The following is a 24,046-nucleotide window of genomic DNA, read 5'->3' on the forward strand; positions in this document are numbered from 1 at the left end:
TGTCTATGTACAAGAATACTCGCGACAGCATTTGCAAATGAAAAACTCGGGAACAGTTTATATGTTCAATGACAGAGAACAGGCACCTAGTTTATGTCACAAGCATACCACGGATGCATTAAAGCCCGTAAACAAAGGAAGTGGATCCATACAGTACATGAAAAAGATATGAATGATAGTTTGTTCAGTGAAACAAAACAATTAGTAGGTTAAGAAGAATATGGTTCCAACTTCTATCCCTCAAGTCTGTACAGAAACTATCAAACTTCCAGAGTTCACGAAGACCTCAAAGAGAACAAATGTTTTATAGAAAATTCTTCGGGCAAGTTTCACACATCATGTTGCTGGTGTGTGTCTGTCTTTTCAATAAATACCATTATGCTTTATCACAAGATTTAATAACGCAGCTTAGTTAAAAATGTCATCTGGGTCTCTGGCCACATTAAACAAATCAGTAATGTAGGCATAGAAAATAGGGTTGGAAGAACGTACTCCAGTTAACAGTTAACTAACTGTGAGTATGTCTGGGGTATGTGGATGTGTATGGTGGAGAAGAAGAATCCTTTCTCTTTCTACTCCATATACTTGTCTTTATTGCATACTCATACATGTGTATGCATTGCTCTGATGATTAAACACATCAGGAAAAAATAATAAAGAAAAAAGGAGGTCTGGATTTGAATCCTGATACTACTGTTTGCGACTTGTATGACTGCGGAGAAGTCACGTGGCTTTCTGGGGTTTGTCTCCTCATTTATACAAATAGGGAAAGTAAAACCATTTGCCCCCACATCTTCCAGGTTCATTGGGAGGATTATTATCAATTATTTATTCTCATAACACAATTATTACATGATATACACTGACTAAAATAAGAGGACCTGGGCATATGCGCTTTGCAGTCTCCGTAGCTTTACTGATCAGAAGGTGCCTGTTGATGTGATCACAGTTGCTTTTGTCAGGCTTCCTGTTGACTTTCGGCTCCCATGCTGTGGGCTAAGGCTTGGGTGGTGACTGCTGAAGTTGCCACCCCATCCCTGCTCCTCGTGTGTGTGCATGCCCGCACACGCACACCCACCCTGCCACGGTACTTGAGGTGGCAACAGCTGCTCTGGCATTGCCTTTCACTCCCAGGACTTTTTTGCAGGGTCTGTACATTATTTCCCGGTAGGAATGAGCTGAGTCAACGCCATGCTTTTCCACCTTCCACCTTTCCGAGGCCCCAGCTGTGTTCATGCAGACCCCCCCACTGAAGCCAGAGCTTAATCTGCTCATTTCATGAGGATTTGCAAGCCTAATGGACTGGGCCATGTGAGAGATTACTGAGAGGAACAGACCGAGCAGAGGCGAAGAGACTCCAGGCTAATCTGCAGAGGCGTCTGAAAATGCACAGCTGCGGGTGCTAGCCATGCATTAAAGTACTTTGTCAGGACGTTTGTCAGGGTGCCTGTTCCTGCAGCCTTGCCGAATGTTTGGTTGGGAGGCATAAGCTTTTTTTGGACAGGATCTCCCAAATGTAAAGTGACAGATGCTAATGTGGAATATAATACAGAAGACCCAGCCCTGCTGTCATAAATAACAGTAAATTGTTTAATCTTGCTGAGTTGTAAATCTATGATTGCCAGAGGTCTTTAGTTCACTGGGACATAGTCTGAGGATGGGGGCACTTAGCAAATGGGCAGTAATTGTTTCCCAACCAGGCAGAAACGGGTCTGGTGGAATTTATTTAAAAAAACACATAAATGCATTTTAACTGATTGTGACAACTACTCAGGAAAAAACACATGGCTATAGAGACTGAGTTTTTTCAGGGGGGGTATGTAGGCAACACACACACATATATTGCAGTCTGTGTATATATATAAGTATATATACAGACATATATATTCTATCTGTAAAGATGTCAAAGATACTGAGTTTTTCGTTATATATTAGCTTTGTTTATATATATGTGTGTGTGTGTATAAAATTTTTTTTTGTCTACCTATAAAGGTACCAGATGGAAAGTGTTTGGAAGCATTTAGAAAGTTTATCAAGTAGCATATGTATGTGCGCATATGCACCAGGATACCCCCTCCCCCAAATATATATCTTCTTCCCTGGATGTCTTCAAGAGGAGAGCAGAGGTCAGAAATGTTTGAAGACTACGTAGAACCGAAGGAGGTGGCTAAATGTTCCCCAATGACCCGTGTTTCTATGATAATCAATAGAATTGGGCTGGAGTTGGATGGACCGATTGTAAGAAACATTAAGTAGAAGAAATCATACTGTTCTAGGCGGGAATCTATCTTGCAAGAACGGCTCTCTGCAGTGAGCTCAACAACACGAGTAAGTTAGCAGGTTGGCATAGCATTTACTACCAGATGGTACAAGTCAGAGGCACAGATCTGAAAATGAAGTGCTCCAGGTCAAGATGAGGTTACGGTTGTGGTCCTGTCACTCCTTACCATGGACTTCAGCAGTTTCTCAGTGAGCAGGCTTGGTGGTTAAAGAAGAAAGAAGACATTGTATTTATGTAGGCATGTTACAACTAGTTTGCTATTTCATTGTTGTCAAGCTACATTCAGTTTAATTTATTTCATAGCCTGAGTTTAGTCTTCAAACATGTTTTTAGTTTCACATATAAAAACTTTGGGTAAAAGAACACTTTTAAAAAAATTAATTTATTTTCAGGAGAGAGAGCGAGCACGCGTGCATGCGTGCGCACAAATGCGGGAGGGGAGGGGGAGGTGGGGAGGAAGAGAGACTCTCAAGCAGACTGTGCTGAGCGCAGAGCCAGCAGGGGGCTCAATCCCAGGATCCTGAGATCACGACCTGAGCCGAAGCCAAAAGTTGGCCGCTCAACCAACTGTGCCCCCCGGGCGCCCGCAAAAGCACTTTTATATTGGTCAGTAAATGGTGGTACATTTAAATATTGGAAGACTATACATATACTAAAATCATATTGTGGGAGAATATTCAGTGACACAGAAACATAGACACCAGGGAAGGGCTGGGTATATTAAGTGAAAGATGTAGATGACACAACAATTCCTTTTGTAAAAATATGGAAATATGTAAATGAAAGAGAGAGAGAGAGAGAGATTAACAGAGATACCAAGACACAAAGGGTACACACATAATGTGAACAGTGCTCATTTTTAGATTTAGAGATGACTCTTATTTTTTTCTTATGTGTCCTTCCTAAATGTCCAAAAAAGGAACATATATGTATGTTCTATCTATCTATCTATCTATCTATCTATCTATCTATCTATCTAATCTACCTGTAATTAGAAAACCACCGCAGGGATGTCTGGCTGGCTCAGTTGGGTTAAGTGGCTGCGTTCTGCTCAGGTCATGATCTCAAGGTGTGGGTTCGAGTCCCCCATCGGGCTCCTTGCTCAGCAGGGAGGCTGCCTCTCCCCTGCCTGCCACTCTCTCTAGCTCTTACTCTCTCTCTCTGACAAATAAATAAATAAAATCTTAAAAAAAAAAGAAAACCACTGTAGGTTAGCAAAACAACAACAGATTCATTCGATTCCAATGAATTAAGGAATTCATACTTAAGAATTAAGAAATGGCATGTGGAAGAGGAAGGAAGGCAAGGGAAGCTCCTCGAGTCTTTATTTGGTGCAGACACTGAACTGAAGCTTGCTTGAGTTACCTCCTCTCACTTTACATCTTTTAGGAAACAGAACCAAGACACAGAGGGATCTTGTCCCAAGTCACATAGCCAGTAGGAGGCAAGGGCAGTTTTTATATACTTGTCCGTTGGATAAAAAAATCCCAGCTTATCTCTGGGTAGTCAACTCTGCCTTCTTTATATATATATATATATATATATATATATATATATATATATATATATATATATATATATATATAAAATTATTTTTTTTTTTTAAGGATTGTATTTATTTGACAGAGATAGAGACAGCCAGTGAGAGAGGGAACACAAGTAGGGGGAGTGGGAGAGGAAGAAGCAGGCTCCCAGCAGAGGAGCCTGATGTGGGGCTCGATCCCAGGACCCCGGGATCACACCCTGAGCCGAAGGCAGACACTTAACGACTGAGCCACCCAGGCGCCCCTCAACTCTGCCTTCTTGACCCAGTAGATCCAGTGGTCCCTCTCCGGGTCTTCAGTTGGGTTGAGCACCTCATAAAATAGCAGCAGACAGGCCCTTTCTTATTTCAGTGATCCAAGTCCTATACCGCAAGGCAAAGATTTCAGTATTTTCCAAGTGCTGAATTGCCTAATTACCAGGAGGGATATAAATTCTAATGCCACCACCCCAATTCTGCACCTGAGGAAAGCTAGATTGCCTGATTCTCAATGAAATCTCCAGAATTGGTGAGCTGGTGGAGGAATAGAGCTTGGGTCAAACTTCTGGGTGCCCATGACTTTTCTGCACCTGTTTAGACGTTAAGGACCGAATGTGAAATCCATCTTGGTTTGATTCCAGTGGTTTCTCATCTCTCCTTCCAGCCCTGAAGTGTGGGTGTAAAGACTTCCAGGGGGACAGGAAGCTGAGGATGGGCTCAGTTGCTCCCATCTGGTCTCCATGTAACAAAGCATATAACTGCATCATTATCCATGTGCAAATGGAGAAGTCCCTTGATGTTTGGATAACCACATCCATGTCTTGAGTTTGTTATTTCTCAAAATTCCACTTAGCCATCTCCGGCTTACTCATGTGCAGCACTGCACAAAGGCTGGCACGCCTCTCTGACAGCTGGGGCTGAGAGACCGGAGGCCTGCCATCATGGCGGCTTGGCTTGGGGCTTGCTTCGTGGGTTTTGGTTTTGGTTTAACTGCAAAGACAGGAAACAGGCATCTTTGTGTATATGGCTTTCTGTGCACTTTAGAGATGGGCTGTGGTGGTGGCTGTGTGGTCCCGCACAACACTCTGGGAACCATCAAGGAAGCTTCTGTTTATTGCTCTCTTCACTCTCTGATTCACGTTGGGAATGACAGGGATATGACACAGTGAGTGGAGGGTATTGGGGAATGTCATGCTTACTTTTTCTTGTCTCTCTTTGGGACTCTTTTTTTTTTTTAAATGACTTATATAAAGCTAAAAGGAAGTCATGGCGGGGGGTCCTATTTAAGGGAGTTTACACAGGAAAACAATCCTGCGTTCGTTAGTGTTATTATGTTCCTTGGAGAAACTCATTTGGAGTAAAAAATCTCCCTCTACTCTGAGATCCTAGCCTGCGGGTGTCAACTGCCCATCACTGCTCTCTAGGACTTTGAGCTACTTAGAAACTGAACTCATTGCTAAATCTAATTTAAAAGAGTAGTTTATTAGTGCTCTGAAAAGAGGGAGCCATGAGAAAGAAAATTATTATTTTTTAAAGATTTATTTATTTATTTTGAGAGGAGGGGGAGAAGGAGAGGCAGAGGGAGAGAGAGCATCTCAAGCAGACTCCCCACTGAGCGCAGAGCCTGATGCAGGGTTCGATCCCACGACCCTGAGATCATGACCTGAGCAGAAATCAAAACTCAGATGCTTAACTCACTGAGCCACCCAGGTACCCTGAGAAAGAAAATTATTTTAAAAATGAGCTGTATACAGCACCTAGTATAAAGAAATGACTGGGCTGGGAGAAAGCTTTATGAGATAAATGTTCTCTTTTCAGGACACTGGTCCATGGCATGTGGAGGGGCACACTGATTCCCTTGGCACCTGCTGTGCCCATTCAGGGGTGGAGCAGTACTGATGCAGGCCAGGTGAGGTTGAAGTGTCGGTGGGAGGTACCAACATCAATTTAGGAGACTAGACACAGAGAGATGATTAAGTAACGGCCCCTGGGAAATGCATGCTGGCCCCTGCTATGGCCTCTCTTTCCCGAGCCTTTGGAAGTCCTGCCTAGCTAGGAAAAGCTCAAGCTGTGTCTGTCTGTGTATCTGTGTGCCTGGGAAAGCACGTGCCTCAGGTAGGGGTGCGGGCACCTGTGTGATGATGTTCACGTGGCTACCTGTGGGTCCTGGGATCCATACGTGTGTGCTGCCTATTGTGTGTGTACGTGACAGTGCACTGAGGGCCACCTCACACCTTTTTGCAAGGGAGGATGGAAGGACATGTTCCTCAGTGGTGGTGAAGCCCAGGCTGGTTCCCCTTCCTCCAGCCAAAGCCAGACCGCATGGGAATGGGAGCGGCGGTTCCCCCAGGGCCCCCTGTGGGAGCCGCAGGATGCCTTGACGTGGACCCCCTCCCCCTGCCAGGTTGTGGTCTGGGTTTCACTCAGGAATTAAAGTCAGATGCTACCTGCTCCAATGCCCTAAACAAAAGCACCGTTCATTATGTAAGTCGACCATCTTCTCCTCACAGGGTAGCAGGCTGCTGTATTGGTGGAGGGTGATATTTCTAGGACTTTTTTGGAAAGTGAAATGGTAGTTTAAGGGATAACCCGTGTCTGAAAGTGAATTTTAGGGGCACCTGAGTGGCTCAGTGAGTTAAGCACTTAGGTGTCTGACTCCTGATTTTAGCTCAGGTCATGATCTCAGGGTCCCGAGATCAAACCCTGCGCCAGGATCTGCACTCAGCGGGGAGTTTGCTTGAGATTCTCTCTCGCTCTCCCTCTGCCCCACCCCCCACTTGCCCACATGCTCTTTCTCTCCTCCTTTCCCTCTCTCTCAAAATAAATAAATCTTTTTAAAAAATTAATTAATTAATTTATTTATTTATTTGACAGAGATAGAGACAGCCAGTGAGAGAGGAAACACAAGCAGGAGGAGTGGGAGAGGAAGAAGCAGGCTCCCCGCAGAAGAGCCTGATGTGGGGCTCGATCCCTTAACGCTGGGATCACGCCCTGGGCCGAAGGCAGACGCTTAAGCGCTGTGCCACCCAGGCGCCCCTAAATAAATCTTTTTTAAAAATGAATTTTAAATGTCTGAGGAAGGAGGGGCGCCTGGGTGGCTCAGTCGGTTAAGTGTCTGCCTTTGGCTCAGGTCATGATCCTGGGGTCCCGGGATGGAGCCCTTCATCAGGCTCCCTGCTCAGTGGGGAGTCTGCTTCTCCCTCTCTCTCTGCCCCTCCCCTTGTTCGTGTTCTCTCTCAAATAAATAAAGTCTTTAAAAAAGAAAAATAACAAAAAATGTTTGAGGAGGGTGATGGTAACTTACGTCATGCTTAAGTTCACAAAGCGTTTTTCTTTTTTTTTTCCCCAATGGATCTCTCTCTTTTTTTTTTTTTTTTTAAGATTTTATTTGTTTATTTGACAGAGACAGCCAGTGAGAGAGGGAACACAAGCAGGGGGAGTGGGAGAGGAAGAAGCAGGCTCCTAGCAGAGGAGCCTGATGTGGGGCTCGATCCCATAACGCCGGGATCACACCCTGAGCCGAAGGCAGACGCCCAGCGACTGTGCCACGCAGGCGCCCCACACAAAGGGTTTTTCTTTATGGGATCTCATCTTAAGATTCTTAGCTTTGCAGAGGAAGACACGGAGCCTCAGAAAAGTGAAGTGATTTGCCGTCCTCCCGGATAGAGGCAAGACTCAATCTAGATCTTTTAACTTTGAAATTGAGTGCTCTTTCTTTAAACAACAGGGTTTCCAAAGGTTGTATTTCTTTTATCAGTTGCTAGAGGAAGGCCGGTCTGAAATCCAGCAGGGTCACCTTTCCCCTGGGGGCTCTAAGGGAGAATCATTCCATGACTTTTCTAGCTTCTGATGTGGTGGCTGCCATACTCCTTGGCATTGCTTGTGGCCACTTTACTCAGATCTCTGCCTCTGTCTTCACTCTGCTTCTTCTTCTGGGTGTATCTTCTCTTCTGCGTGTCCACTTCAGGAAGAACAAAGTTCTTCCCCTTCCATGGTGGAAGTGGTCCAAATGTAATCAACCTAACACCAGGTGGTTAGCTAATCACCCCGGGAACGGTGCCGTATTAGGGACTCAGTTTTGGTCTCTGTTGGGTGCCCAGTGGCAGCTGTAGCCAGGCTGGCCTTGGGGAGAGGAAATCCATGTTGCTGAGTCCATGTGTAACCTCCCTCCTTGCCACCATGACCACTTTGTTCCTGAGCCCATTGGACAACGACAGGAGTGGCTACAGGAGAAGGAGGCTGATTGGTATTCACAGAATAGGTCATCCTATGCACTGGACTCTTAAAATCATTCTCTGCCCAAGTCCCCTTTTAGTGAGCTTTTGCAGGGAATACAAATGTCTTGATGATTTTCCATGTCCGACTTTAGAAGTTCTATCACTTGCTCTCATGCATCTCCTCCTGTCCTTATCATGCCTCAGACGGCCCGCAATTAGATTTATATACGGTGTTCAGCATTTCCTCATTTTTCTAGTAGTAGTGGGTTAATGAGCACATCTGCATAGGTAAAATTTCCAGATAACTAGAATTTAATCTTCTGTTAATCCTCCAATTATAACCAAAATGTTAAAGGTTGACATTTTCTTCAAGTATATTTTCTCACATTAACCTTCTTAAATAGAATATGTATTACCTTCTCAAAAAAGAAATTATTGAAATTTAGTTAAGATAAAAAGTTGGTCTATAATCTCTACTACTTAATAAATAAGTTTCTGTATTTTTTCCATGTTTTGGCCCCAAAGTGAATATAACTTTACAGTGTGTGCGTGTTTTTTTAAAGTAGGCTCCATGTCCAGTGTGGAACCCAACATGGGGTTTGAACTCACAACCTTGAGATTAACACCTGAACTGAAATCGAGAGTCAGATGCTTAACCAACTGAGCCACCCAGGTGCCCCTTAACTTTACATTGTTGTCATAGCATAAAAGTTATTTTGTATTCTGAATTTTTGATTTAGTGTTCAAGCATTGTCTATGTTCCCTCTATACCATTTAGGAAAATATAATTTGTTATAGCAAATCAACCTTTTATTTTTTTATTTTTTTATTATAATTTTTTATTATTTTATGTTAGTCACCATATAGTACATCCCCAGTTTTTGATGCAATGTTGCATGATTCATTATTTGCATATAACACCCAGTGCACCATGCAATATGTGCCCTCCTTACTACCCATCACCAGCCTATCCCAATCCCCCACCCTCCTCCCCTCTGAAGCCCTCAGTTTGTTTCCCAGAGTCCACAGTCTCTTGTAGTTCATTTCCCCCTCTGTTCCCCCCCTTCATTTGGCCCTTCCTTCTCCTTATGTTCCACAAATAAGTGAAACCATATGATAATTGTCTTTCTCTGCTTGACTTATTTCACTTAGTATTATCTCCTCCAGTGTCGTCCATGTTGCTGCAAATGTTGAGAGATCGTTCTTTTTGACAGCTGAGTAATATTCCATTGTATATATGGACCACATCTTCTTAATCCAGTCATCTGTTGAAGGGCATCTCGGCTCCTTCCACAATTTAGCTAGCAAATCAACCTTTTTAACAATAAACCATTTTTACTACCTTTAAAAACAGTAGAAAGTTACTCACATAATAGTCCACTGTGGGTATTGCTGGTGAACAAAGACTCTTGGCTTCCATGTTCTGACCCTGCATCTCCTAGAGCCGGGTGCTCACCTGTACTGAGTCTGTGGAAGGGGAATACACAGCATAGAGGAGGCAGATCTGCTTCTTACCATCCTTACCCCAGAAGGTACACGCCTCACTTCTGTCCCCACTCTCACGTTTGTTTATCATGTGTTGTGAAATTAGTCATGTGGCCACACTAGATGCAAGGTGGTCTGGGAAATGTAGCCCCTGGCTGGGGGCTGGAGGTTGCTCCTCAGTGAGAGGTCTGCACTGTGGAAGGGGACCATTGCTTTTTGTGGACTGCGAACCAAGCCTGCCGTAGGTGCACAATCTTCTTAAGTGTCCTTTAAAATGGCTGAGGAATATTCCGTAAGTTGGTACATCACTTTATTTAACAGGCCCTTCGTTATTTATTCTTCCTTATTTACGGAGGTTGTTTTTGCTTTTTCACTTTTAATGAATACCACTGTAGGAATTATCTACACACACATACCTCTTCCCCTTTATTTTTTTTTTAAGATTTTATTTATTTATTCCAGAGAGAGAGAGGGAGCAAGAGAGAGAGAGAGAGAGAGAGAGGAAGAGGAGGAGCAGAGGGAGAGGGTCAAACCAGATGCGGGGCTCGAGCCAGGACCCTGAAATCATGACCTGAGCCGAAACCAAGTCAGATGCTTAACTGACTAAACCACCCAGGCGCCTCCCTCTTCCCCCTTTTAAAAATTGTTCCTTTACAAGCAATTCTTAAAAATGGGAGAGACAGAAAAAATATGAACAAAGGTTACAAATACTTTTCAGATCCATGAACCTACAGACTTATTCCTCGAGGACAGTGACTAAACCTTATTTATTACTGTATCTGCAGGGTCTTGGATATCACCTGTTTCCTGGTTATACTCATTAAGATGAGTTGAATGACTAAATAAATTTTAACAAGCGCATTTGGCACATAATTTATTATGGCTCTGGATAACAATATGAGTGTAATTATTGTCCTATGTCTTTCCCATCTTGATAAATGACACCATCATTCATTAAGTTCTTAAAGGTAGAAATCTGGGAGTAGATTCTTTTCCTCACTGCCTTTGTATTAGTTGTTCATTGCTGTGCAAGAAGTTATGACAAAACTTATGGCCTAACATGACAACGAATATTTATTTTACTCACAGGAGAGAGGTTGTTCTGACTTGGGGACTCTCATGAAGTCACAGTCACATGTTGGTGGGGGCTTTGTTATGTGAACGTTTGGTACGACTGGAGGATCCATTGCAAGATGGCCCACTCACACAAATTGCTGGAGGTTGCTCCTCAGTGAGAGGATCCATTGCAAGATGGCAAATTGCTGCTGGATCTTGGTAGGAGGCCTCAATTCCTCTCCCTTTGGGTGCCTACACATGGCTCCTTGTGTGTCTTCATGACAGAGTGGCTGGTCTCCCTCAGAGTCAACAATCCAAAATGTCAAGGCAGAAGCAGTAGTGTCATTTATGGCCTCACCTTGGAAGTTACACACACTCAGTTCTACAGTGTTCTAATCAGCCGGTTCTGCCTTATTCAGTGTGGGACTTATTCAGAGGCACAAATGCCAGAAGGCAAGGATCATTGGGGGCCATCTTGAAGGCTGGCTGCCAGAGTTCCTCTCTTCCATATTTCATTCTAACTATGTGTTCTTTTCATTCTCCTTCCAAAAAAAAAGCTCAAATAGAATCCCTTCTCTTCATTTCTCCTGCCTCTAGCCTAGTCCAAGACACTGTCCACACTCGGCTCCTCTGTAATATTCTTCCATCTGATCTTCCTCTTTCGGCTCTTGTCACTCTAATGCATTTCTCACACAGCAGCCTTTCATTCATTTTTTCAGTGAATGAATTCAACATATTTATTGTGATCTTACTACAGGCTAGGTTTGCTCTCAAAATATATATTGTTCTCAAAATATAACAGGGAATAAAACAAAACCCTTGGAGCTTCTGTATAGCCGGGAAATAAATAAACGAATAATATGGGAAATATTAGGTGGTAATATGTGTTATACAGAAGATTAAAATAGGGTAAAGGAAGGAGAGGACAATAGGAAAATTAGTGATGTGTGGGTGCTGTGTTATATAGGTCAGCCAATGGTGCTATCTCTGATTAGTTGACATTGGGACAGAAACCCAAAGGATAGCGGGGGGAAGGCATATGAATATCTGGGTAAGAGTGTCCAAAGCAGAGGAAAGAGCAAATGCAAAGGCCCTGATCATGCTTGATGTGTTCGAGGAAGAGTAAACCAGCCAGTGTGGCTGGAGCAGAGGAGGGAGGGAAGTGGAAGATGTCAGGTAATGGGGATCAGGTCGTGTGGGGCCTTATAGAATATGATGATGACTTTGGCTTTACTTTGGTTTTGTCATTGATGTATTTTGCTGACATGATATGACTTGCTTTCTGAAAAGTTCATTTGGACCGCTCATTCTGTGATCTTTTAAAATGTAAATGATATCAGGTCACGTCCACGGCTTAAAGCTCTTCAATGAATTCCCATTGCACATAAGATAAAATCCAAGCTCCCTTAACTATTATTATTACCATGTTTATTTTTATTATTAACATTGACACCCCATTCTTCTCTTTCATCGAACTCTGCTGATTTCCTTCCTAATACATATCTAACTAGTAAATATTATTATTATTAGGCTTATTTGTTTATAATCTGTCTCTTCCACTTGAAAATATGTACTTTGGGAATGTTGTGGGTCTTTCTATACTAAATCATCCTGGGACTGCTTTGTTCTTGGAGCTCTTGTGTTTGCTCTTTGTACATTTTTTCCTGTCTCTTCCCTCATTGTCATGTTTGGTTAGTGACCTGCTTCTAGCAATGCTCTAGTCGGTGCCACGGTAATTTTGGTGTCGAGCTGGATGCTAGAGTTTGCCTCGGCTTGTGGGCTATAGCAGTACTTGTCAAATTTTAATGGACAAATGAATTAGCTGGAAGGGGGAAAGGGGATCGTGTTAAGGTGCGTACTTATTCTTACTCAGCGGGTGTTGAGTGGACCTTGAGCTTCTGCATTTCTGCCAGGCTCATAGGTGATGCCCGTGCTGCTGATTCTTTTTTTTTTTTTTTTTTAAAGATTTTATATATTTATTTGACAGAGAGAGAGACAGCCCTTTGAGAGAAGGAACACAAGCAGGGGGAGTGGGAGAGGAAGAAGCAGGCTCCCAGCGGAGCAGGGAGCCCGATGCAGGGCTGGATCCCAGGACCCTGGGATCACGCCCTGAGCAGAAGGCAGACGCTTAATGACTGAGCCACCCAGGCGCCCCCATGCTGCTGATTCTTAACAAAGGGATTTGATCACCAAGCTTGGCTGAATGTTGAAATCACCTGTAGAGCTTTAAAGACTATGAAACCTTGATTCTACCCCCAGTATAATTAGTCTGAGATGCAGTCTGAGTATTGGTAATTTTAAGGCTTCATTAGGATTCTGAATTGTCGTAACATTTGAGAACCAGTGGATTGGATGACATTGGTCTCTATTTTAAGACAAAGCATACTGAGTAATACTTTGCAGGGCTATGTGGCTTTCTTTTTTAAAAGTCAGTTTTGTAGCTCTAGAAAGACTCTGGCCGCACCCATGGATGACCTTCAGATCCCTGCCTAGTATGACTGGATAGTTTCTCCAGGGTCCCCAGCACGTGTTGTCAGTGGCAGAAATAAAATTCTTGCCTCGTAAGAGGGGTCATTCCGAGGGCAGTTAAATACACCTGCTGATGACAAGGCTATACTAAGCCGGGTCCCTCCTGTATGAGCTTGTGCTGAGGAAGAGAGAGGAGGGGGGTGAAGTAGAGAAGCACTCCATTTCTTTTTTCTTATAATTTCTAGCATGTTCACGTGTAGAGTTTCTAAGCCAGTAACAAACTAAGAATGTCTTGTGTAGTTCAAGCTAACCCTTTGGTCATCAAAAGCGAATGTTTCAAACTACTAAAAATCAATGAGGCAGATCCAGTTTGATAATTGACCACTAGATGTGGGTGCCCCAGAGGTGTTGGAGATACTGGGCAGGAGAGACAATGCCAGAGCTCTCCTTCACCCCCTAACCCAAAGCCCACTCACTTCCTTTTGTCAAGTGATTTACTGTGTGTTAACAGAGCCTAGGGGCACTTCCCACTGAAATGCTTCTGATCCCCTGTAAGTGGATTGATTTTTTTCTTTGGCTGATCTAGATTGGACGACTGATTATTGGACAGAATGGCATCTTGTCAACACCTGCTGTTTCCTGCATTATCAGGAAGATCAAGGCAGCTGGTGGAATCATCTTAACAGCCAGCCATTGCCCTGGAGGACCTGGGGGGGAGTTTGGAGTGAAGTTCAATGTTGCCAATGGAGGTATGTGGCTTAGAATATGCCGTAATAATCCTGATTTCTATCCTTTTATATTGTCATATTCTTATTTGTTAAAAAATATTTATTTGAGAGAGAGAGAAAGAGAGAGCACGTGTGAGAGCAGGACGAGGGACAAAGGGAGAGAGAGAGAGAGAATCTCGAGCAGACTCACGCGGAGCATGGAGCCTGACGTGGACCTCAATCTCATGACCCTAGATCAAAGACCTGAGCCAAAACCAAGAGTCAGACACTTAACTGACTGTGCCACCCATGTGCCCCAGCTCTCGTAGTCTTACAATGACCCTCTGAAGGTAGACAAGCAAGGTGGAGGGGAAATGGCTCAGAAAGTTCTAGTGAGATGCTGTATTAAGTTTCTCCAGAGGAACAGAACAGTAGTCTATACAGAGATTTACTATAACAAATTGGCTGGGGTCTGGTTCAAGATGGTGATGTGGAAGTACCCAGAACTCACCTCCTCTTATGGACACACTGAATCTACAGATATATTTAGACCAGTTTCCTCTGAAAAAAACCCTAAAAACTAACAGGGCAGCCCCTTTACACAGGGCAAACTAGAAGAAAATCATTTCAAAGTGGGTAGGAGAGGCTGGGACACAACCTCACCGTAAATCTCACTGCTGGTGAGTAATCCACCATCTGGAGAGAGTGCAAAACCCTGAGCTTCTCTCTGAGGAAAGGAGGGTTCGTACTCTCTGTTGGGTACTCCAGCTTTTAAGACTGGCACCTGAGAGATGAGCCCCCAAAACATCTGGCTTTGAAGACCATCTGGCTTGTGCCCTTGACCCTTAGGGCTGTGGTGAACTGAGGGACGGCTCTTAAAGGGCCTGCACGCAGCCTCGCCCACTCCAGGGCCCAGAGAGGGAGTTGGCTCATGTGATTATAGAGGCTGAAAAGTCCTGAGACCTGTAGACCCAGGAGGGCTGATGGTGGAGTTCTGGTCCGAGTGCAAAGGCCTGAGAAATAGCAGATCTGATGGTGTAAGTTCCAGTCCGAGTCCAGGTTCAAAGGCAGGAGAGGACCAGTGTCTCAGCTGGAAGCCAGGCAGAGAGAGTGAATTCTCCCTCACTCAGCCTCTTGTTCTGTCCAGGCTTTCAGTGGGTTGGATGAGGCCACCACATTGGGGAGGGCAGTCTCCTTTACTCAGTCTACTGATTCAGATACTAATCTCATCCAGAAACAGCCCTATAGACACACGGGAATAAGGTTTAACCAAATATCTGGGCCCAGTCAGGTTGACATATAAATTAACCATCCAGCCCTTAAGGTGGTGTGACAAGGAAGTGGCCTACTGGGATCTTGAGCCCCCATGGTCTCTTGGTCCTCTGCCCTCCTTTGCACAGTGAAATGTTTGAATAATGGATGCTTATCTGTTATGGAAGGACTCTGGATTTTAAAGCCGGAACAGACCCTCTAAGCCATTTAGACCATTCCTGTCCTTTTTCTAGATGAAGAAATCAAATCCCCAAGAGGCTGTTATTTGCTCAAGTTCACATGGCTGCTCAAGGCCAGGCAAATTATTTTTTAGCATAACTTGTAGACAGCTCTCTTCCCTACAGTGTTGACTTTCTCTCACTGAAATGCTTAGAATTATTTCACTTTTTCTTATATTTACAGAAATGTATAGTTTGTAGGTCTTTGTGGGGTGGGATATGTGTATAGGGGTGAATTAAACAAATTTTTAAACATATATAAAGTTAAGGAGAACAATAAATGGGTAGCTTGTGTCCATTACTTTGCTTTTCCATTTTGCACTTTTTTTCCCTAAATAATTTTAAGGTAAATTACAGCATGAAGACATTTTACACCTAAATATTTCTGAATACATCTCTTAAAAGAAAGACATATTCCGACATAACTACATTATCACACCTAACAAAAATAACACCAATTCTCTAATATCATCTAAAGCCTAATCTATATTCAAATTTCTCCAGTTGTCTCCAAAATGTTATTTATAGCTGTTCTATTCAAACCAGGATTCATCTGAGAACTATGCACTGCATTTGGTTGTTAAGTCTCTTAATCTAGAACACTGAGTCTGCATTTATACGTGGGTAGCCTAATTTTAACCAACAATAGTTACCTTTATGAATTATTTTTGGCCTGGGCCAGAATATTCATTATTTCCCCCTCCTTGCAGCCATTTTGGACATTACCCAAACAAATGAGCTTCACTCACATCCAGTGTTTAAAAAAAAAAAACACCTTATGAAGTGTCCTATACTTAGAGAAGTTTTGCTTCATTAAAAAGCACACCTAGGACCCACATCTAGTCTTGCAGCAGCTACTGAGGATTTCAGGAAAAAATAGGCAATATTTAGATATTCTATATGCTGTTAATACAGGAAATTGAACGGGCTCAGAAAATGGCAATTGTAGAGAAATGTGACATAAAAGTTGCCAAACTAAACAACGGATTTCAAGTAAGCATTTGGAATTTATATTTGATCTCATATCTTATAAGAACATCTCAGTCATCGCTTTGATATCCTGTGAGGCATAAAGGGAAAAGATATTATTTAAACACCCATTTTGTAGACTAAATTACGGGAGGAGATGAGACCTATTCAACCATAGAGGAAAGGGATTGAATTTATCATTTGGCTTTAAACTGTATTGAAAGTCCTTCTCTTATGCTTAATTCTTCATATTTGCATGTCTTGGCATCATTAATGAAGCTAACATTCCTCATGGCACAGAAAGATTCATTTGGTTTCTTTCTACTCAAAGTAGAATAAATTTCACCGTAATTTCTTTCCTTGAAGAGGCATTTGTCTCTTTTCATTATGTGTCATATAGATACATTTTATGGAATGAATTAAAAGGCTGAGTGTCTTGGGGTACCTGGGTAGTTCAGTTGGTTGGACGTCTGACTCTTGATTTTGGCTCAGCTCATGATATCAGGATCCTGGAATCTAGCGGTGTTGAGCCCCTTGTGGGGCTCTGCGCTCAGTGGGGAATCTGCTTCTCCCTTCCTCTGCCCCTCCCCTACTCTCGCATAGGATCGCTCTCTCTCTCTCAGATAAATGAATAAATCTTAAAAAGAAATAAAAGGTTAAGTGTCTATAGAATTAGTAGGCACATCCAGGGAAATAGGAACATTGGGAACTATGTTGCTTTTAAAGTGGATTTAGAGGACAGGACCATTCTGAGCATGTTTTTAACTAGAGGGGAAGACGCTAGAGGGGAAATGGAACCCGTAATAAAGATACTAGATTTTTTAGAATCTTATGATGTGCTGGGCACCGTATTCAGAACTTTATATACATTATTTCATTTAATCCTTTTAACAACCCGATGAAGTCACTGAGAAATAAAAGGGTTTAAAAGGCTTGACCAGTGTCACAGAATTAGTAGGCTGTGGAGCTCAATTAGAGCCAAAATTCTGGGAAGAGGGCAGCACTTCTGAATAGGAAGGAAGGATGGGGAAAGAAGCAACTCTGAGGGGTGCAGAATGGAAGTTTGGGGTAATAGTTGCTATACCTGTTCAAAAAGAAAGTAAGAAGAAAGATTGCCCGCTAAGATAATGGGACAAGGAGAGAAAGGACTTGGGATGGGAAACGTGTTGACTATTCATGCATAAGAAGTCGTAAAGCTAAGGAGCCTCATTATTAGGGGGATCCAATTGGTGTAATTTTTGACTATGTCCGGCAATACGTGGGAGTCTGGAAATCGCAGCCGTGGGGGCAGTTGATGGTAATGTCCCAGGGTTGGGGAATGGCTGTGGAGGCATGGAAGGCTTGTACTTGTTACGGGTGTCTGAGCTGACATCGGACTATTAGGATTCAAAATCCAGCCTCTGTCTATTACCAGTGATGGGACTTTGGTTAAAGATCTCTACCTCTTCAAATTTCAGTTTCCCCATTGGGAAAATGAGGATCATAATAACTCCTACTTCATCTGCTTTTTGTCAGTGCTGAATTCCACATGAAGTGTGAAAGATGGTCTATGTAAGTTTCAATAAATGTGGGCTCATATTACTATGCTAACAAAGGCATGGCTTAAATGGTGGACCTTAGGGTCCTGCCTGGGATTAGAGAGCAGTGAAACTAGAATGGACTGATAGCCTGGGATTAATCAAGTGATGATGAGCACCAGTCTAGGAAAGAGCAGATTGGCAGAGGTATGGAGTAGGGTAGCTGGCTGATAAGGAATTTGTGAGTTGAGGACATGCCAATTTGATGTTTTGGAAAGAATTTCAAGAGACAATAATACTTAAGATATGACTCTACCAGCCACTGACTAAAATGAAGAGGAAATTCATCAGAGTGGAAGATGTCAAGGAACTTGGAAGTTGTCGATGGAAGCAGAGGTTGTTGGTGAACTGTGAGGTTAACAACACGGGTGGTTGAGTGGCATCATAGAAAACGAACATGCGAGAAGTTGTTTTACTTTTGGAGACCAGTGTGCTTTGTCATTAAATCAGACTTTTTAAAAGTGAGGGACACAGCCAAAGAATACAGTGTGGCAGCTGCGGGAGCAGGGAGATATTCTTGCATTTTCTCATCGGACAAGCATAAAAAAAGCAAAGACTGAACAAGACTATTTACTGTTTTACGTTTTGCAAAAGGATAAAAAAATGGTGAGGCATGGAGGAAGAGGGCCATGTTTTTGTTTCTGTTTTTGTTTTCTTTGCAGTCTTTACTTTTCTTAAAGGACAAGGAAATATGGGTAAAATCTACTAGGCTTCTTTCCCATGCACTAGAATGGGGCTATTGCCATTCCTTTATTTTTAAAACAGCTTCCTTGAGATGTAATTGGTTGACCAAAAAAATCTGCACATAGTTAATGTGTACAATTTGATGTCTTTGGGTGCTATTCCTTTTTATACATTCAACGAGCATATATTGGGAGGCAAAAACAGTGCTATGCTTTAAGGCAGCACTGTCTAATAGAGATATATTATGAGTCAGAGATGATTTTAAACTTAGTAGTAGCTACCTAAAAAAAGTAAAAAAAAAAGGTGAAATGAACATTGCATTTTTAAACTGAGTATACTGAAAATATTATTTCGGCTTGTTACTATAAAAGTTAAATGCAATCTATTACATTTTTTTTCTATGAACTGTTCAAAATTTGATATGTATTTTACAGTCACAGCACACATCAATTTCACTAGCCACATTTCAAGGGCTCAATAGCTGCATATCATTAGTGGCTCTTGTATTGGACAGTGTGTAGCTTAAAGGATTGGGATAGAAAAGAAATTATTTCTTGATTTCTTTTCAGTTGAAAGTTACAATAGAGTTGGCAAGTATAATTCACACAAAACCTATCTATTGTCTATCATTGATATTTCAGATCTTTCAATGTACTCATTTGATTCCCAAAGTTGTTGCAAAAAATCTAAAGTGACTTGGAGTCAGATACGAAAATTAAAAAGAAAACTGAAAGGAGGACAACTTTTGATTTCGTGTTCATTTAAAGTCTCTCACAGCTTAATTGTCCCCTTGACCTTGTGAGAAAACACATGAAATATTTTTGGTTAAACCTCATTTCAAAAACTTGGAAGACACTAGAGAGCACGAGTTGGGGAAAACAGTTAACAAGGCAGCAGACCTGGAAGTAGAAGTCATATTTTCTTTCTCTAGGTGCACTTGGGAGGCTGCAGTTTCAATCTGGAATCCCTCACTTCTGTCAAGTGCATATCCTGTTGGTGTCTCATATCCTGAAAAAAGCTGATTACATAACCGGGTCTCCCTGGCAGGTGTGAAACTATTTTTAGGGAAGATGTATCATTGCTCAGAAGTGGATTCAGACAAACAAACATATGGGTTATTAGCCTACACAGAACAGGTGAGGCTGACCAAATTTCCTCCATCATGGATGAACACAACACAAGGAATATGGACGTTAATTGAACTGTGAACTATTGTCCATTGTTTGGAGAACAAATGAATCTTTTTCTTTTGCTTGGTGGTAGAGGAGGTAACATTCCTCTGATTGAAGTTGCAGACACTTAAAAAAATTTATTTTTGGTGGTGTGATATTTTCAAATGTAGGTCCTGCACCAGATGTGGTCTCAGACAAAATCTATCAGATCAGCAAAACAATTGAGGAATATGCCATATGCCCTGATCTTCGGATCGACCTATCTCGGCTTGGAAGACAAGAATTTGACCTGGAGAACAAATTCAAGCCATTTAGAGGTAATAGATTATATTTTGAAGAGTCAGAATAACTCCACGGGTGGAGGTGACTCTGCTTTCCCCAGCGGAGGGTGCACACTGAAGTGATTGGATTATCTATTTTGGGAGTGACTTGACAAACAGATGTAATATGACTGTGGTGCACAGGAAAGTGAGAGCAGCCAAGATACTCAGAACTGGCAACTTCCAAAAATGACTTCCCAAACTCTAGATCACTTTCAACATTGGAAAAATGTCATAGCTGACTCCCTATGGCGTTCCAAGAATAGGACGTGAATTGCCAAAACACGTCTTCACTTTTCTAATCAATTACAGTGAAGATGCTGGAATATTTTATGCAGTTAAGAAGAGAGCCAACAAGGTAATGGGGTTATTAAAAATTCCCATGGAAGGTAGGCAATTTTTTTCCAAGCCAGAACCATGCTGGTCAACTTGATTCAATGCGCAAAGGATCACCTATTCTTTACCAAGCACTATGTGAGGAGATTTTACAAAGGAACTCAGTAAGTACCAAATGGATTGAGGCAAAGAACAGAATGAAATTGCCCCAAATATCCTATACTATAGAGTGACTGAAACTTCTGAAGTACTCAGATTATAACCTTTCATTTTACAGATTAATATTGAACAACATAACATCACTAACATCATGTATATGCATATTATTTCCCCCTCTCTTTTATCCTTTTGCTTTTTCCTAGAACGTATACAATTAGCCATAAACCAACTTTTTACTTCTTTAGTCCCCTATAAACTTAAATACAGTCTATGTTAAGATGTTATCCTTATTTGACAAGTAAATTAATTTAGCTAAAAAGATTGAATACCAGGCTCGCAGCCACATGGCATTTGAGGGACAGGCAGGGAAGAGCTTGAAAGGGACATTGAGGGGTCACACTGTTAAGCCAACACTACTACCTTTTTCTTGAAGGATTTTGAGTCAATTGCTTGCTTAGCTAACCAGCAGAAATTAATCGGAAGCCATGTGATACTGGAAACAGTGGTGCCTCCTTTTATTAATCTAGCTGGAAACATGCACACACATGCACACACACTGGTTTCACAACTATAAACGGGATTATATTATATGAAACAAATTGATTTAAATATGCTTGTTTACCTATGTTTGGAAAAACTGTACAGTAAGATGACTGGGAAAAATCAGGCATTACCATCAGGACGAAGTTATGAATGATTTATTTACTTTTGATATCTTCACAATTTTTATACTTGTCTAAGAGACCCACATCTTTGGTGAGCTCAGATTCAGGCCATTTCTGCAGCCATATTGCTAGTTTGATGCGTTTTCTAAAATGCTGTAGATACCAGGAGGTGGGTAGAAGAATTCCCTGGCTCCCAAGAAGAATTTGGAGGTAATCATTTGGGCTCATTTATGTGCTGTGTTCTTGCTCTTTTAAATGTTGAGCAAAGCTTGAGTTACTTGGAAACACACCATTCCTTGACATTTCACCTTAAGGGGTCAAGAGCCTGAACTATTTGATGTGAACTTTTAATTTTTACTGAATTCTACTTGCTTCCTTGTTTTTTTACATTTCTGTTTACTATGTGTTATCGGCTATGAATACCAAGTATATTTAGGCAAGTGGCTCAAGAATTAAGGAATCAGAATGAAATTGCCAAAAATATTATCCTACATTGTAGAGTAAGACTTCTAATGTATCTAGGATATAATTTTTATTTCATAGATTAATTTTTAAAATTATGGTCAATATACATAACATAAAGTTTACCATTTTAACCATTTTTAGGTATACATTTCATATGGATTAATTCTTAATTTATTGTATAAATTAATATCCCTCTCAGGCCAAAAGATTAAAAATCATTTGTGTTCATCAAAAAATAATTACATTATATTTGAATGGGCACACATACCACATTGATTTAAGTGCAAGGAAAATATCTTTAGATGTGTATTTGACCAGATGAAGGGATTGTTTCATGTAACATATTAAAATTCCATCCATTAAATATACCTGGATTTACTGAAAATTATTAAAGGTGGATTGGTAACATCTTTAGTGCAGGTTTAAGTATTTCAAAATTCCAAAGTAGCACGTATTTGAAAAATTGGGAAAAAAACATACATATGCTTCAGGATTTAACTATGAATTTAAAAGCAGGGCTTATGGACAAATTTTAGTGCTTAAAGAGTCAAATATTTACTATTCTAGGAAAACACTTTCTTAGTATTGATTATATGCTGGTGGCCAAGTTTAAAAAATGTAATGACTATTACAATGCCATTATATGTATCTGTCAAATAACTGGAAAAGACTAGTTTTGGATTCCTGGTCAGTGGGTGGTGCCAGACACTGAAGAATACTTGTGTTTAATGAGGATTTCTAAGTATCTGGCATTCACCCTGAAATGAGTACTGGATTGGGCACACAAAAGACTTCATACAAACTCAGGAATAGATACTTCATTACCAGATCTAACCCTGGATTTGGTGGGCACAATGGCATTTAGAAAATGAGGGTCACTGCTGAAGTCACTCCTTGATTTGTTTCAGGCCCGCTGAGTCATTCTTTGGCTAACCCGCACAGGAGAGGCAACTGGGTGTGCCAAAATACCTCTTAGCATTGAGGTGTGTGCCTTTTTTGGAAGAGGGGTGGTAGAAGGAAGGTGAGATAAAAGGGCACAGTTTTATCTTAACTACTTTATTTTGTGGTTGATTCTTCATTTGCAAAGAGGAATGTATAGCTTGAATTATGTACACCCATTGATGACTGGAAAAGTTTGTAGGATCTTGATTGTGCCTTAATTTGTGACTTAGCGTACAGATGGACACTTGGCTTCCTGCATGATGCATAGGGTTATGATGGGATTGTGGTCAGAACTTCATGCTATTTGGGTGGTGATTCTTTTTTACACTTCCAAGTATTCTTCATGGGTATGGTCAATGATGTTTCCTTTTACTTTTCTATCCTTAGTGGAGATAGTGGACCCAGTAGATATCTATCTCAATCTCCTTCGGACCATCTTTGACTTTAATGCCATCAAAAGTTTGCTGACAGGGCCCGGCCAACTCAAGATCCGAGTTGATGCGATGCATGGAGGTAAGTTCGTGGTCTTTTCCCAGTTGGTGGACAAGAAATGTTAAGGAGACCTCTACCCATGTTGGGTTTCTGAGATTATGAGGAAGATTGAATTCAGGGATATTCATATTCATACAACATGTGTATGTTCAGATACTTGGGATGTTCTGGAAGACTTCAGGGTTTAACTTCTCCCTCTCTCCTTGTTGTCTTACTTAATTTTTTAAAAAGAAATGTCATTTTTTAATTGAGGTGTAGTTGACATGCAATGTTACAATAGTTTCAGGTGTACAACATAGTGCTTTGACAGTTCTATATGTTCCGTTCTGCTCATCACACCTGTGGCTACCATCTGTCACCATGCAATGCTACTACAATACCACGGACTATATTCCTTATGCTGTACCTTTCATCCATGACTTATTCATTCCGTAACTGGAAGCCTGGATCTCCCATTCCCCTTCTTGCATTTTGCGCACCCCCCCATCCCCCTTCCTCTGGCACTTTCTCTCTCTCTCTCTTTTTTTTTTTTTTAAATATTTTATTTATTTATTCGACAGAGATAGAGACAGCCAGCGAGAGAGGGAACACAAGCAGGGGGAGTGGGAGAGGAAGAAGCAGGCTCATTTCGGAGGAGCCTGATGTGGGGCTCGATCCCATAATGCCGGGATCACGCCCTGAGCCGAAGGCAGACGCTTAACCGCTGTGCCACCCAGGCGCCCCGGCATTTTCTCTCTTTTGAAGCAAATGAAGACAGTGGTGAAAAAATGAGTCAGAGACTATGCCTATTCAAGTGTGGAATGGATAGTTAACTGTAGTCATTTAAAAAAATCTATTTTTTAAAAGATTTTATTTATTTGAGAGAGAGAGAGAGTGCATGAGTGGAGCCGAGGGGCAAAGGGAGAGGGGGAAGCAGACTCCCCACTGAGCAGGGAGCCCGAATTGGGGCTCAATCCCAGGACCCTCAGATAATGACCTGAGCCGAAGGTAGACGCTTAACTGACTGAGCCACCCAGGTGACTCCCCCGCCTCCAAAAT

The 24,046-nt window shown here is 41.8% G+C and overlaps 1 protein-coding gene across 1 annotated transcript in view; it reads left to right on the forward strand.

Moving 5' to 3' along the window:
* Window positions 1-24,046, forward strand: part of PGM5 (phosphoglucomutase 5) — a 184,566-nt gene that overhangs the window by 7,516 nt on the left and 153,004 nt on the right. The window contains exons 2-4 of the mRNA XM_045772609.2: window positions 13,617-13,779; window positions 19,800-19,946; window positions 22,904-23,029. Of these exons, the coding sequence (XP_045628565.1) occupies window positions 13,617-13,779; window positions 19,800-19,946; window positions 22,904-23,029 (436 nt within the window). The remainder of the gene's footprint in view (window positions 1-13,616; window positions 13,780-19,799; window positions 19,947-22,903; window positions 23,030-24,046) is intronic.

Source organism: Ursus americanus, chromosome 34 (genome assembly GCF_024610735.1).
Source record: "Ursus americanus isolate L20-20 chromosome 34, mUrsAme1.1.p, whole genome shotgun sequence".
NCBI lineage: Eukaryota > Metazoa > Chordata > Mammalia > Carnivora > Ursidae > Ursus > Ursus americanus.